The sequence below is a fragment of the Cyprinodon tularosa genome, unplaced genomic scaffold, assembly GCF_016077235.1.
Source record: "Cyprinodon tularosa strain WSP-4 unplaced genomic scaffold, ASM1607723v1 ctg73, whole genome shotgun sequence".
Taxonomy (NCBI): domain Eukaryota; kingdom Metazoa; phylum Chordata; class Actinopteri; order Cyprinodontiformes; family Cyprinodontidae; genus Cyprinodon; species Cyprinodon tularosa.
Window position 1 is genome coordinate 1188731 of NW_024039485.1, and position 16562 is coordinate 1205292.

The 16562-nt window shown below is 39.5% G+C and overlaps 2 protein-coding genes and 1 long non-coding RNA gene across 5 annotated transcripts; 2 read left to right on the top strand and 1 right to left on the bottom strand.

Moving 5' to 3' along the window:
- The first annotated feature begins 261 nt into the window (after positions 1-261).
- Positions 262-16335, top strand: hoxa10b (homeobox A10b). 3 transcript variants are annotated; one of them, XM_038269566.1, is made up of 3 exons: positions 262-1389; positions 3029-3203; positions 15534-15712. In XM_038269566.1, the coding sequence occupies exons 1-3, from the start codon at positions 627-629 to the stop codon at positions 15571-15573; spliced, it is 978 nt and encodes a 325-aa protein (XP_038125494.1). In that variant the 5' UTR covers positions 262-626; the 3' UTR covers positions 15574-15712. The 3 variants fall into 3 exon arrangements, with proteins under 3 accessions (XP_038125494.1, XP_038125492.1, XP_038125493.1); XM_038269564.1 differs by lacking the exon at positions 15534-15712 and having other exon boundaries at positions 268-1389; positions 3029-3646; XM_038269565.1 differs by lacking the exons at positions 262-1389; positions 3029-3203 and adding an exon at positions 14496-15164 and having other exon boundaries at positions 15534-16335.
- hoxa9b (homeobox A9b) lies at positions 5705-7777 on the top strand. Its single transcript, XM_038269568.1, has 2 exons — positions 5705-6894; positions 7117-7777. Exons 1-2 carry the CDS (start codon positions 6408-6410, stop codon positions 7353-7355), a joined length of 726 nt encoding a protein of 241 aa, XP_038125496.1. The 5' UTR covers positions 5705-6407; the 3' UTR covers positions 7356-7777.
- LOC119772880 lies at positions 10771-12261 on the bottom strand. The gene is made up of 2 exons (XR_005279315.1): positions 11465-12261; positions 10771-10969 (listed from the first exon to the last, which is right to left on the bottom strand). It is a non-coding gene; the product is annotated as an uncharacterized LOC119772880 (long non-coding RNA).
- Positions 16336-16562: the final 227 nt, after the last annotated feature.

The following is a 16562-nucleotide window of genomic DNA, read 5'->3' on the forward strand; positions in this document are numbered from 1 at the left end:
CCAGTGTGCAGTGAAAGTTGTGGGCTATTGACACCATCAAGGCATTTTAACCCACAATGTTACAGCTACGCTTCATCCCACAACTGGCTTTGCTTTGGTATGTGCAACAGTATAACCGGATGGAATCCACTGCAGGCTTTGATGGTGCAGGGTTTAAAAGTGAAGTCCAACAATGATGTTCAGAGCTACAAAGGTAGAGTCCTTCCTCCATAGGAGTTTTTTCTTTTTTTTTTGTATCTTTCCTCTTTTATTTCCTACAGGCATCTCTCCAACCCTTCATTTTTACTGTGCTGTAAAAGCGATTGTAAAACGACAATGCGCACAGTTGCTGGGGACAGCTCTCAGCAACTAACTTGTTAAAGTGAGGCCGCTGGAGGGATCGCAGTTCTCGGGAAATTATCCCCAAGTAAATTCGACGTGTTCCTTTTTTAACAAAACGGGGCTAAAATGCAGCACCTTTTTATAAGAGTTTTTTCTTTACTTGGTCTGAAAGAAAATATACGACATATTAGAGTTGGCTGCTCTGTCTGGGAGGAGTCTGCAGTCGGCTGGTGTTTTAATTGGCTGCAGACTTCAGTGAGAAGCGTGAGTATCAGTAATTATTCAGCAATGTTTTTGCACAAGAAATGTCAGCCAGAGAAGGCCATCTTCATCCGCCGCCACATAACAGCGCGACGATGTCATGTTCCCACAACCAGGCTGGAAACTCTTTCTTTGTGGACTCCTTAATCAACGTGAGAACCGACGGCGCTCCTTATTACCAAAGCAGCGGGCTTTATTTGCCAGCAGCCTCGGAATATTCATATGGCTCCTGTTTCCCAGCCGTCGGGAAGCGCAGCGAGCCAACGACCCAAAGTATGATCCCGTCCTCGGTTCCGTATGTTCAGGGGATGGAACCGTGGCTGGAAACGTCCAGGTCCTGCCGGGTGGATCAGCCCTGCAGCGGCCAGCACTTGGCTCAGTGTTCCTTCTCGCCGAGCATAAAGGAGGAGAGCGCCTGCTGCCTTTATGAGTCAGAAAAAATGCCTAAAGGAGCGACAGCTGAAGACACATCCTACTCCACCACCTCCTGCCCCGGTAGCACCGTCCCAGTCCCGGGCTACTTCCGTCTGTCTCAGACATATGCGTCCTCCAGGCTCCACCACGATGTTCAGCCGGACATGAATCACTTCAGTCTGCAGCGAGCCAGCCGCTTTGAAGGCCAGCCCCCCCAGCCGCAGTCCATCTCCGCGGAGCCGGATCGCGGGGAGATTAACGAGGAGGCGCCTGTTCCTGCACCGTGCGCCCCGAGCAGGGAGGAGGAGGACAGCCGCCTCTCCTCGGAGAGCTCATCTTCCACGGATCCCGCCGATGCGTGCAGCGCAGAGTGTCGAGACAAGTCCGTAAAAGGTGACAACTTGAAAAGCTGCTGCAAAATGAAGCAAAATCAGCGAGCTCCTCAGACATATCCATGTTTTCCTTTTTTTGTTAAGTGGGCGGTTATTGTTTTACAGCCAATTAAGGTTTCTAATGCATGATAGAGGAGTAGTTTCAGCTTTAGGTGAACAAGAGATTCCCAGGTCTGTTTGTTTGGGCTGACACAAATTTGACCATGACTTGGCCAATCAGAACAGAGGATTGAACCCATTGTGCCTCTTTGGTTGCGCTTAAAACGGAAACAGGCCCCCGCTATAGTTGCGCCTTTTTTAGGGTTATAGCTGTGTATATCAAAAATCGTTTAAGTCAAAGATAACAATAAAGAATAATGAATAGAAGAGTTGTCTTTACATATAATGATGTTTTAACATTTAAATTGAATATTATTGTCGCCTTTGTTTGGTAAAATCGGTGCAAATGAATTGAAAAATGATCCAGTCAAAGAAACTTTCAGACTAATTTACATATTTTCCACTTTGATCACAATGGAATGCAGTCAATTTCCTATCCCATTGCCAACTGCATTAAAGCTGTCTATCTGGTAGTTCAGTGACAGAAAACTGGGGTCTGAATTACAACACCCAAAAGTTCAACGGTATTGTTTTTTTTGTCTTGTTTTAACAATAAAATATATTTCTGCCAGTATCAAACAGTAGACTAATGTCCTCCTGCACATCAGTTCCACATTACTATGCCTGCAAAAAAAAAAAAAAAAAAATAGATATGAAGGTATTTCAATCAATAAATATAACATAAGGCAAAACAATGTCTTAACAGTAAGTTAAACCTCTTCATCACTGTTGACACAATTAACATTCTGGTTAACAATGCATTATGAAGACTGAAAAGATATGCGATTACAGATAATTGATTTTAACGAAATTTTTGCAAAAAAACAAAAACAAAAAAACACTTGTTTGTGAAATAAAGATAACAGGTAACGCGAATTATGATGACTATTATACATTATCTGGATTATCATTTGTTAGTTGTAAAGTGGGAGTTAATCTTTTTCCCCTCAGGTAAAAGAAAATATACAGGGCGCCGTCTGTATTCAAATTACCTTTTTATGTTATATATTATATTATTTATGTTATATTCTATTATTTATTTTCATATTTATAAGTAAACCTTTTTTGCATAAAAAAACATAATGACATGCACACACACACACACACACACACACACACACACACACACACACACACACACACATATATATATATATATATATATATATATATATATATATATATATATATATATATATATATATATATATATATATATATATATATATATATATATATATATATATATATATATATATATATATATATATATATATAATTTGCACGTTATTTGTCTTTGGTTACAGGTGTGCGTAAAATTAAGATATTACCAATATGGTATAATTTAAAAAAGAATAGTATCATATCTTTGCTCTTATCTTAGCGTTTGTAAGTCAGATAATAAATTTGAAATCAATAGCAGACTGGCCTTGTCAAACTTCCGCAACATCGTTTTAAGTGCCTGCTTCTAATTAACAGCTCATCTTCTATGATACTTGTTGCCTGCAGTAACACTGCGCTCCTTTCCCCACTGTTAACAGGAGATGGGAAGACAGAAAGCACGGCCAACTGGCTGACAGCAAAGAGCGGCAGGAAGAAGCGCTGCCCTTACACCAAGCACCAGACTCTGGAGCTGGAGAAAGAGTTTCTCTTCAACATGTACTTGACTCGGGAGCGTCGCCTCGAGATCAGCCGCAGCGTGCACCTCACCGACAGGCAAGTTAAAATCTGGTTCCAGAACCGGAGGATGAAACTGAAAAAGATGAGCCGCGAGAACAGGATCCGGGAGCTTTCCAGCAACTTTGGGTTTTCGTGAGACTTTGATGAGAAACATCCTTCTCCTCCTACTCCTCCTCTTCTCCTTTCTTCCCTCTCCTCCACCCAAACTCTGGAAACTAACTTATTGATCAGAGCTGTTCTTGTCGTGGATTTGTATTTATATACCGCCACCTTTCCATCCATCCAGTTGTCCCGGCTTGTACATACACTCAATCTGAGTGATCCATTGGATTTTGCATGCTGGACTTACCACTGCCTCATTTGTGTTACAGTTACATGTAGACCTTAATGTGAAAGCTGAAAAAAAGAAAAGGTCTTGAAAATATTTGCACATTTAGCTGCTCTAATGAATAAAAAACAATGTAGCCGCAGACATATTATTACATCCCTATGAGGGGCTTTGTGTGCTGTTTTAAATGCTCATTCTTTGTACAAGTCCAGTGCTTTCCCTTTTCATTCAATGGGAATCTTACACTGAAAACAAACCTGTTTTTATAGATAAAATACCAGGCATCTAAGGAGGTGTTTGTTATAATCATTTAATATTGACTGTAGAGATTTAGACCCGATATATATGCTGAATATGACCTTTTCAGTCCATCATTTCATCCATATGAGCGCTAAACCACAACATTAAAGCTAAGTCTTTTAAGTCATGTGACCCATCCCAACAAAAAAAAACCAAAAAAAAAAAAACCCACAAAGCAATAAAACAACATCAACAACAAAACAAGCTAAACCATAAAACAAACAAACAAATAAACAAGATTTTTAGGCATGCTTCACTTTTATTTCACTTGGAACTGTTTGTGATGAAAATGCAGTGGAGTAAAAATGGTCCATACACTAGAAAAACGATTTAGAAAAAGGTGAAAATGTCTCAAATTGAGTAGGTAAATGAGATAGTTTGCCAATGGAATAAATATTTGTACTCTTAAAATAAGATAATTAGATAATATGCACTTAAAATAAGACAACTCAACTGTGTTTACTTTAAATGTAAATTATATTGTTCCATTGGCAAAATGTCGCTTTTACCTCCTCAATCAAAGAACAAATGCACTTATTTCAAGAAAACATTACTTATCTTAATTTCGATTTTTTTTTCCAGTGTATTGTGTGACAACTAGGAGAGCATATCTGGAGATGCTGGAAGATCCCTCACTAACCAACAGCTTTAAACTTATTTATGTTGTTAGAATTTGATGCAAGTTTCCTTTGGTTTTCCCAATCAGTAGAACCTATAAGTTGTGACGTTTGGTTTGAATCTTCATGTTGGCTAACAGACTTTTAACTTACATTCACTTTGCTTAACCAGAAGGCATCACCAGCTTCACAGACTTCTTTTATAAAAAACGAATCTTTACAAATAACTTCTTGGACAACAGGGTACAACAATCTTTACGCAAAAGCAGACCTCGGATATTTTATCAATGAGAAAAAAGAAGGAGTGAAAATGTAATACTTAAAAGGCTGTTTTCAAGCAACAACCGGGTTTAAACAAGTTTTTACTATTAAAATTAAAGTTACACCAAAAACACTAATCGCTTCACAGGAGAGCAGGCTGCTGCGTGGTTTAGGTAGTCTCATGTTGTTGGGCTTTTTATTTTATGTTTCCACAACACGAAACTGCCTTGATTACCTCAGTGAAAATCATCTTATAATTAAAAGCAAACCTCGTTGGAACATCTTTATTAACGTTTGGCGCATAAATCATAAGCTTTTTTCTTTTCATAAACAGTGAACAGAGAATCATCTGTGCGTAAAATATAGCAAATTACTCGGATGAATCGTCAGATTTCTGCACGTTTTGGAAAATTCAATTAGCTGAACAGCATGATCAGAGGGAAAAAATATTTTTTAGATCTTAGGCTCTTGGAAAAAAGTAGTAAATCCCCTTTTTTTTATTTCTACACCTCGGGAAAAAAAGGTTTGGACACACAAGGCCTCGGTTATGATCATTGCAGTCTCGCCAGTTGCTTTAAAAATGCCGGATGTGTCTGCAAGGATCATGCAGAGAAAGAGGACAAAGGGTGAGCTTTATTGGTGATATTTAGCTTAGACAGCCAAGCTGTAACCTGGAGAAAAACAACCCAATTGCCCGTGGTAAAAATGGGCCGTTATATGGCACCCACATAACTTTAACCCTGCTGCTTTCCGCCTAGGATTGCCTTTAAAGTGGAGCCTGGCTTATAGACGCAGCTTGGTTATCTCCTGCACTGGAAAAACGATCTAGAAATAAGTAAAAATGTCTTAAATTAAGTGTATTCACCCTTAATATGAGCAGGTAAATGAGATAGTTTGCAAATGGAATGAGTAGTTTTACTCTTAAAATAAAATAATTAGATGAAATGCACCGGAAATAAGACAATACAATTGCGATTTCTTATTTTAAGTGTCAATTGTCTTGTTCCATTGGCAAACTGTCTATTTCCCCTCCTCAAAAATGCACCTATTTTAAGAAGAAATTACTTCTAGCTAGATCTAGATTTTGATTTTTTTTTCCAGTGTGGAAACTACCCTTAAGGTTATTTACAAAAGTAACCTTCACATGTTCGATATGTAAGAATAACTACAATAGAAAAACAATAACAAAAGTTGCGTTAAGGATATTTACACCCGAGGCTTTTCTAAAGCTTTCATTTCAAATCTAACACATTTTAGCGTCCATGTTTCTTTCTTCAAATCGGTTATTTATAGAAAAGAAGCGTTAAAGAACCAATAACTCTGCTCGTGTATTCACAGCCTTGATGGTTTACAATAAATGGGAATCCCTGGACCAAAATCACAACGTTTATTGCTAATAAAAGGAAATATTTGCCAATAAAAGCGCGGAGATTTGCTATTAAAATATGGTGAGGGGAAAATGGTGGCCCCCTTTTTAAGCCGAGCGGTATGCGGGGCTGATTTATTATTTATTGTTCTGTCCCACGGTCACGTGTTTTGGGGCGCCCTATCCAATTTTGGATAGTGTTCAAGTTACTGGACGCAAGGAGCTTGTAGGTGGCGCACCAACGCGGCACCTTGCAATGGATTGAATCCGTTCTCTAAACGTTAAATGATTGTAAAAGGGAGGTTTTGAATCTCGTCTTCCATTTTTTCCCCCCTTTATTGCTTTGTATATCTTTTCGATCTGGAACAATGGGAACAGGCTACTATGTAGACGCGCGCATTCTTTCCGATCAGGAAGAAATAGCATCGATGAGGTACTCATCCTCTGCAGGGATGGAGCAGGCGTCGCACAACGAATATGGCGGACAGGAACCGAAATCCTCTATCTTCGGAGGCGGAGGATCCTGGGGCACCATCGGGGCGCACCCTCCAAACGCTTACCTACATCACCAATACAGCGGAGACGCAGATGGCATGTTTGCGCGCTCCTGGGCGTTGGATCCTCTCTCTGCGTCGTTGTGTTTGACGGGAATCCAGTCTGCAGCCGCGCATTACGAGATAAAGCCCGAACCGTTAATCGGAGGCGCGGAATGTACGACTCTAGAATCACACCCACCGCTTTTATCTGACATTGAAAACGGAGCTTCCCTCACAGAGATTCCCTGTGAAACATCCCCCACATCTGCAGCCAGCGACGACAAACAGACGGATGAGAGGAAGGAGGAGGTGGATGCAAGTAAGCAAAGAAACATTTTCCTTATTTATTCAAGTCTATGGCCTAGTAGTGATGGGGATAGTCAATTTTAAGCCAAATTAAAACCTGGTTTTAATCTGAAAAATGGATTTTCTGAGGGATGGCAAACACAGGAGTGCCATCTCTTTTTCTATGTGTTAAAAATAGGAGCTTACAATAAAAAAAAGAACATTCAAAACCATTATGATGCCTCTTTTCCTCCAGACAACCCGTCGTCGAACTGGCTTCACGCAAAGCCCACCAGGAAAAAGCGCTGCCCCTACACCAAGCACCAAATCCTCGAACTGGAGAAAGAGTTCCTCTTCAACATGTACCTCCCTCGGGAGCGCAGGTACGAAGTGGCGAGACTCCTGAATTTGACCGAGAGACAGGTGAAAATCTGGTTCCAGAACCGCAGGATGAAGATGAAAAAAGAAAACAGAGACAGACGGAAAGACAGCTAATGCGTCTTTGGATTTAAAGCTGGAGGAGGGGGGAGAGGGGGGAGGAGAGGGAGGGTGTGTGTGTGTGGCGGGGGTGTCTTGTAATTCTCGGTAATTGTTGTAAATTAGTGTTGTTAAAACAACACTCGGGTGTCCCTGTTTCTCGGTTTTCATATTTTCTGTGTTTGTGCCACGTTGTAAATTTGGATGTCTTGTATTCTGCGCACACATACTGTTGACTCTGTAGGCCGTTTATTATTTGCATGAACCGATACTTGACTACCTAGATATCCTTCAGCTACCTATTTGCTTTGGTTAACTTATTGTTTTGCGGCCTTGTGTGTCAAAATGTTCGGATGCATTTGTCAAAACTATGTGCACACTTGAAATACCTCATTCGTAGCCTACATATTTGATTCAAAATAAAGTGTAGTTGGTTGGAACTATGTGGTAGTGATTCGTTACCATTTGGGTAAAGAAAAAAATCGTTGTGTTCCTGTTGCAATAAGATAAATTTAGCTTAAAGGAAAAATAACGCTTATTTTTCCTAATTTTTTATTTTGCAAAGGATTTTATTTACAATTATTCAATAAAAAAATTGAATAAAAAAATCTTTTGGTATTGAAAATGGACAAACACCTTAACCACATTTTTGTTTTGTCAGAAAGGCTCAAAGTTTTAATCAAATTCAAAACTTCTACTGGCTTAAATGTCAATGATCATGATGTGAGCCAATTTTAAGATATTGAAAATGTAAGGAATGTATTGTATAATTAAAATCTGTACATTTTTTTTTTTACTTTTTAAGATTTTTACGTTTTTTTTTCTTTCTGCTGTTTTATTATGTAGGAAGTAGCCCATATGTTCAGCTTTGAATGAATTGGTGGAAGAATTTGTTGTGGGCGACATGATGAAAATCTAACCAAAACGTGTTCCACATATTATTTTTAATAATATTTCCAATAATGTTATACATTTATCTATTACTATTTTAATAATTTGTATTCAGAATAATTCCTCACAGTTGGATGAAAATAGAACTAGAGGCATAGTCAGCAATAATGTGAATTTATTTTAATTGTTGAGTGAAATATATTAATTTTTTTTTCTTTTTTTCTTTCTTTTTTCTCATTTGATCGTATTGTTATTTTGTTAGATTTTTTTATTTTGCTCAATTTAGTAAAGTGTTTTTAAAAGGTAGGATGCATTTGATTACTGAAAGATATCAGGACATTTATGTGGCTAAAAAAATCAGATTGGCGCAATTATTTTGTCTGTTTTTTTCTCTAAAAGCAGCAGCTCCCCTTTTGCTCTATAAACTGTAGCTGCCTTCTCCTACTACCATAACCCGACATTTCATAAGGTGCGAAAATTGCGTAGCAAGCAAAGGTTCGTGGAAACACACAGGCCTCATTTTTAACTTGCTTCCAGCAAACAAATCGGATGCAAAGGGGTGCCAACAAAGCCCCCCCCCCATTATACAGAGGGGGGTGTTTGGTGCAGCAGACAGGAGTGCATATGGGTCTGCCTTCAAAGGTGTAATTAGTTTACAACCGTCTAGTGACAATTCCACTGTCTCAGACCAGAGTCATCCCTTTGCTGTTTGACTTTTTGTGCGCTGGGCTCTCTGGGCAGAGAATAGGCTCTGTTTACAGAGATTTTACATTTAATGTATTTTCACCGTCTCAGGAACGAAATAAAAAGGCCAGTTCAACCTGAAAAGTAGTTCTGATGGAGCAAATCTTCAAGCAGGCCTAATGAAGCTTTATAATAATGCAGTAAAGGCTTTGTTCTCGTTCAGTGCTGCTTCGCTCAGGGGATCGGCAGGGGGCGCCAACGGTTCATTTGGAAACTAGAGCAGATGATGCGTTCAAGGCACACAGACGCCGCTCCTGTTGGAATGCATGTTGGAATTCCGCTTGGAATTACCAGCATATCTAATCTAAAACTGTGTTCTGGAGTTTTTTTCTTTATTTCATAACAAAAAACACTCATCGCCAATGACTGCTGTTAAAAATTACAAGTACCCTAAACCACGTGTAGATTCTAAATAAATTATGACTTAATAAATCATGGCTAATAAAGCTGACATCTAATTCTTCTGATCCCCAGAGTAGGCCTATGTAATACTCTGGATTTGTAATCTAAATAATAAGGAAAATCATTTCGTTTCCTTTCTGCGTAAATTGCTTCCTCTCTCCACCTCCCTCCCTAGCCCTGCTCTCACCACGCAAAAGGTCATGTGGCGCATTCATTGCGTAATTCCCCCGTCTTGGACACTGATGGGATATTCTAACGAGAGCTGATATTCACATGTGCCAAAAACCATAGATAACACACCACCATTCAGACCTCAGTTAGGAATAGGCTACAGTGTTGTTCCTGTGGCTGAATGCCATTCCCGCTGCCTGATCCCCAAAGCAAGGGCTGGACATTCTCCATTTGCGTAGCCGTGCTGCAGAAAAACAGAAAGTTGCTAGGAAGTTGTTTGCAGCGGCCTTTTACGACCCCCCTATTCATCACATCTCATGACACTAGTGACAGAGGGGACTCTTGTTGGAGGGGAGGGGGCAGATCAGGAGGGGGGAGACTTGAGCACATTTAGCCCCTCCAAGCCGCACTGTCAGCATCATATAGTTTGGGATGAGAGTGATGAGTTTATCCACAATTGAACTGCAAGGAAGCAGTGTTTGTAAAACAGAAAAAAAAATGAGATTTTTCTAAATTTGGAGATGAAAATGGAGATTAGTTGAGTTTTTAATACTCCTGCACTATTAGAGTTACTACAACTAGGCTATTAATTAAAATATGTTTTGAACTAATCTTATTCTCTCAGGGCAACTAAAACATTTCTGCAGAATTGATCTGTTTGTGATAAAAATGTCTTGTGTAGTTATGGTGAGGTGTGGAGTAATCTGATGACTCCCAGCCTAGCTGAATTGTAAATGCGCCAAAAATGGCGCTCCATTCTTTATGCAACAGCGTTGCAATGCGTGGCAGGAGTAGCAGTGGGTTCCGTGGGTGGGATTTTGTTCATAGAATCAGCCTTAAACGTAGATTTTTCATTACACTTTTTCTTCAACATGGGGAGGTAATTTCTCTGCTTTTATGCGGGGAAAAGTCACATTATTGTTTCAGATTTAAAAATAATGACATATCAACTTGCGCCTCGACGAGTTGTAAATATAAAAATAATTTTAAAATCCTATCTATGAACTGCTTTGGTTTCGACCCCCACCTCTAACACAGGCCTACACCCTCAGAGTTCTGTTTTGCCAAAGAAAACACACAATATTTTTTTTTACTGTAGGCCTATATCATCAGTTATTTAATCATCAATCTATCACACATGTTTAAGTTCAAAATGTCGTAGATCAGTATAAATTTCCCATGAAAATAATAATTTTGCAAACTTCAAAAACACAGACACACACTCTTGTCGTTTCTGATTTATTTATTGGGTTTTTATTACTTATGATGAAAATAACACCTGTTCCCTGCACAGTGAGTAAAATATATCTTCTGTTTTAAAGACTCCCCGTCCGTGGGTGCATGGCTGCAGGCTTCCCTCCCAAATGTCTCCAAAGTAGTCGGGAAACGGAGCTCTTCTTGGTCCTCCACATGTCGTAGGCGAACTTGCAAAACAGAAAGCATAAATAAAGCTTCTGAGTAGAAGGAGCAAGATAATATTTCAGCTTTAGAAGGTACAAAGTTTGACTTTTATTTTGCTTATATACATTTCTTGTCATTCTGTTCTATTCTGTATTGCTGAAAATATTTTAGGAACTTTCTCTGCTTCCTCATTCCTCTGTTTGCACATCTGTGTCCATTTAAGCATTTTTGATTTTGGGGTCAAAGCAGCTGTAAATAATGTTGTGTGCAGAGTTTAAGGAAAATATATAGTTTTAAGTGATTCAACTGCAGGATATTTTAGAGCAGCTGGCTCTAACTGTTATAAACAGCGAGTTGGTTAAAGATAAATTATAACAACCAAATGTTTGCTATTATTTTATGCATGTTATGAATTTAACATTCAGCAGCAGTTAGCAAATTGTGTTTATTTTCAAATGGATTATTTCAGAGGAGAACACATTCTCCTAAAGTCAAAGAAAACATGAGCACCCACTCACCTAAAGAATATTTAATCCTTCAATAAAAAGCTGCTTGGCTCCTTTCAAGAAACATTTAGGCGCTTCCAAGTTTCAGCTCCTCTTTATAAAGTCCATATGCCACCTTTTGCAAAAAAAATGTTTAATATTTACAAGACGCACATGGACTTAAATAAGCTATAATGTTTAGACATTTTTGCAAAAAAAGCATCTTTAAGCTAGAAAAAACAGATCCCCAGTCAGTGAGACTGTCTTCTTCTCGGTCACATGTGATCTAAGGAGTGCTGTGTGGTTCAGATGCCTTCTCTGGCAGGGAGCTGTCAGACCTTTTTGTCTGGAAAGATTGATCACATTAAGGCTACCCAGGCTCTTTGTTTAGAGACTGAGCAATAAACAGCCAGAAAGATCCCGTCCATCTCCAGCGCTGCAGTGACAAACCTCTCCTGCTTCCATTTTCTTCTTTGTTTCAAACAGTAAAAGATTATAAAGGCAGAGACCCATCTTAATATTGATACTGAATAATAAGATGGGGGATAAATGAATAGTTGAATAGATGGATTACAGCAGGAAAGAAATAATAGTTATAGAAATTTTTAATCCCAGTCTGTAAAATACAATGACACATGACATCAATATATTACACCCAAATAACTCGAGATCCCCCAAAAGTCTATTAACAAGATAGTTTTTTTCTGTGTTAGTTTCTGTTTTTACTGGGGGAGGGGTGGACAGCAGAAGCTTCCTCATTCAGAAAAGTCGTAAGATGAAATCCTGCTCACTGACACAGACTATGTGCTATAAAAGCCTAAATTATACTGATTATCATATTAGAAAAAACCTTTCAGAAAACACATACATACCAAAAATGCACAGTCGATGGGCAAGGGGGCTTCCAGAAAGTTTTGATGGGGTGGAGACTAATAAGTAAGGGATGGCAAACTAAAAGCCATTTCAGAATTTCATGTTTTGAAGTATGTCTACAAAAAGTCATGTCGGTATGTAAGAGAAAGTTCTCCCCCTCCCCCCTAATATGTATTTTTAAAGATTAGAGAAATATTGTAATGCCTCAAAATCCTTGACCCATAGTGTAATCCTTCCATCATAATCCTAATCATGTAACAATAAACAAAGATCAAGAGAAAAAATATGGAATGATTATGATATCCTAAAAAAAAAAAGTAAACATTTTTTCTCCTTATCAATTTTAGAAGTTTGACCACAATCAGTTCATGGATGGGATCAGATGCATCAGCTTCATAGTGTCATAGTGTATTGTTGGATTATTTATCAATGTTGCACAAAATATAAAAAAAGAAATAAAAGAAATAGAAAGAAGCTGATTGTTGTGAATTGTTGATGCTTAGTCTCCATTGTTTTTTCAATAATTAGCAATAATTATACCCCACCACATGACAATCTTACCAAGGAGCAGATGCAAATAGCGGTACCCCCCAAACAACCCCCTACCTACTACAAAAATAACACAAAAATCAAATAGGAGAAGGCTTTTGAGCACTGTAATGATGTGTCTCATAAATAAAGTTTTATTATATTGAGTGCAGATTTTATGAGAATTCAGCATTTGTTAACATATATTATACGGTCAGCATGTCGACAAGTTTCAACTTTACTCATATATGCTAATTCACAACATGCCATCTTAAAAATATTTACATTGACAGTTATTTACATTTATATAAGCAAAAAATATTGTATTGAGCCATTGCCTTTGCAGAATCTGCTCCTCCTGAATGAACTAGCTGCAGTAGACCATCTTGTAATGTTTGGTTGACTCTGCAGCAATCCCTCACACAGTGGAGAGGAAAAACTATTTCTGTACAGTGAATGCTCAGCCTACTATATCAACTTTTTTTTTTTTTTGTCCCACGATTGGATCTGTAATTACACAACTTATAAACCTGCGTGGAGGGCAACAAAAAAGAAAATAACATTCATAACAAACTTAAAAAAAAATAATTCCATGTGTTATCAATATCTATTACATTATGCACACTATTTAACTGTATACTGTCTATATTTTACCTCATTTGTGCAGATCGTTCTATTAATCACAAAGCTTGGTATTACTTTTGAGAGGACTTCACACCTTATTTTTGAATTTATTTTCAGCAGATTGACTTTTATATTATTTTTACTGTTTTGTTTTTCTTTGAGGAAGGGGTTGGGGATTTCCCTCACATTTGAGTTTGCCTTGCTTTGCATTTTCACTGTCTGTATTTGTAACAATTTGTATGACTGAAAACATATAAACAAAATATAAATAAAATCATTCCACTCTTTAAGCAATTCATTCATCACTCTGGAATAAATGTATCTAAGGGTGAAAATGTCTATCGTTTGAGATTATTTGTTGTTGTTAGGGGGTGGGGCTGGTGGTGGTGAAAGAAGGGGAGCCTTGCCCTGGACACACACACACGTTGACTTGCATTCATTTTATATGGCCTAAGACCCTTACCCTTACCCTAACCCTAACTATTACCAAGATGTACCTAATCCTAACTTAAACTGAATTCACAGCTTAGTCCTAAACCTAACCCCAACTCAAAGAACAGAACTTTACCATATAGGGACCAGTTGAACGTCCCCATATGTATTGTAAGTCCTCGCATGTAGGATATTTTACAAAATACTTCCCTCAAATTGTAGGTAAAACAAGACCACACACTCACACACAGAGAGAGCTTTGTTTTAATTATATATGGGGACATTTCACTTACATTCATTTATATGGCCTAACCCAGACCCTTTCCCTAACCCTATAACCATTACCAACATAAACCCAACCCAAGCCCTAATCTAAACCAAATTCACTCCTTAGTTCTAAACTTTACCCTAATTTAAAGAAGAGAACTTTACCATATGGAGACCAGTTGAATGTTCCCACATGTACCTTGTAAGTCCCAACAGTGTAGGATATTTTACAAAACACTGCCCCCACATTGAAGGTAAAATAAGACCACACACACACACACACACACACACACACACACACACACACACACACACACACACACACACACACACACACACACACACACACACACACCAGTCTCCCTCAAAAACAGTGTAACTATGACCCTAGACTGAGGCGGTCCCATTCAGATTCTCTCAACCGGCCGCAGGAGGGACGGTGGCTTCATTTGATGAAAATGACACCCAAACTATCATTGGGCGGTTTTACTCATGTGACGAGCAGCACAGTCTAATTCCAAGTATGTCTCCATGAAATCCCTACTTCATGGCGCGGAGATCTCCACAGCACTGCCAGGTTAAACCTCGTGTTAATCCCCGATCCCTTATTTAAACGTCGTGCCTGTGCGTCTTCTCCAGAACCAGAAGCAGGAGGACATGAATTACGAATTCGGGCGTGAGAGCGGTTTCATCAACAGCCGACCGTCGCTCGCTGAGTGCCTGACATCTCTCACTAACCCCGCCGGAGAAGCCTTTCAAAGTCCATCAATCAAGAGCTCCACATCGATTCCTCCTCCTCCTCCTCCTCCTCCCCCCTTCGAGCAGACCATCCCCGACCTGAAGCCCACCGTCCACCCACGTTGCAAACGGGCATTGAAAGCGCATGGTCCGCTGCAGGCTGCGCCTCTGCTCACCGAGTATCCGTGGATGAAGGAGAAGAAAAGCATCAAGAGGAGCCAGGCTACTGCTTCTTCAGCCGCTGCAGCAGGCTCTGACCTCTCTCCCCAAGGCAAGACAGGATGATTAATAACCCTCAGCCTAAAAAGGCTCCTCTTAGTCTCCGCTCAGAGCCGCATGGATCATGCGCATCCTTCCTAGACGCAGCAGAGCTTTTGATTTAAGCTTGTTTAATGTAATCGAACAGCGCACTGACTTGCGATGCAACGTCAGAGCGCTAATGTTTGACAGTAATAGAAAGTGACAGATTACTTTATACATGGCCCGGCAGCTGTCATGTTCATTAATCTTCACCGTGCGTCCTGTCCTGTCCACGCAGACCCATCATATCCAACCCATAAATCTCTCCTGCGCTCCAATGTTTCCATGCACAGCGCGTTTTAGCACGATCTATCTGAACACATTGTGCTTTGTTTTTCAGGTTCTCCGGAGAGGTCAGAGAGTACAGCTGGTCTTGCTGAGCTGGTGGTTGCATCCAGGAGGCTGAGGACCGCGTACAGCAACACGCAGCTCCTGGAGCTGGAGAAGGAGTTTTATTTTAACAGATACCTGTGCAGACCCAGGCGGGTGGAGATAGCCGCGCTGTTGGATTTGACGGAGAAGCAGGTGAAGGTATGGTTTCAAAACAGGCGGATGAAACACAAAAGGCAGAACCAGTGTAAGGAGAACAGGAACAGCGACGGGGAGTATCCATCGTGCGTAAATGAGGAGTTTGAGCCGGTTAAGGAGAGCGGCGAAGGCGGCGCGCCCATCCAGAGGGAGCGTTACAATTTCCACCACAACACCCTGATTAACCAGCAGCCTCAAAACGGACACAACGGGCAGAACCAGAAACATTTTACCAACCAAGCACCCATCTGCGAGTCAATAACAGGCCCGGACAATGCTCAGTCCCCCTGCCAGGGCGCCTCTTTGCAGGATTTTTACGTTTTCTCTCCCTTGGCTTCTTTTTCATCGGATTCATCACTGGGTTCCCCACTTTCATCTTCGGAAACCTTCAACCTTTTCCCAGCGACTCTCCAAACAATGGAATTGCAAAATCTTTCCTGAAATCATGTCTGTTAATTTAAACTTAATCTCTTTAATTCAGTTTATATTGTGTGTGGAAAAAAATCCTGACAATAAGGTGAGTTAATAGATTTTTGCAACACGGGACTCTTTCAGGATATTTTTATTAATGTAACATTTTTTTAATATCTCTTCAAATAAATATGTAAAATTATTCGAAAACCTTTTGTGTCATTTTGCAGAGCCTGTTGATTTTAGCTCAGCATATGCATGCGTCCTAAGAGGATATAGGTGCACGAGACGTGCCGAGTTAATCAGTAAAATAAAGAAAAAAAAATAATTATTAATATTATTACGAATGATAAATTAGGCACAAACAGACCAAGTCAAGCTTTAAATTATTTCAAAATAATTTTTTTTGTAGCTTTACAGTGGTGCGTCT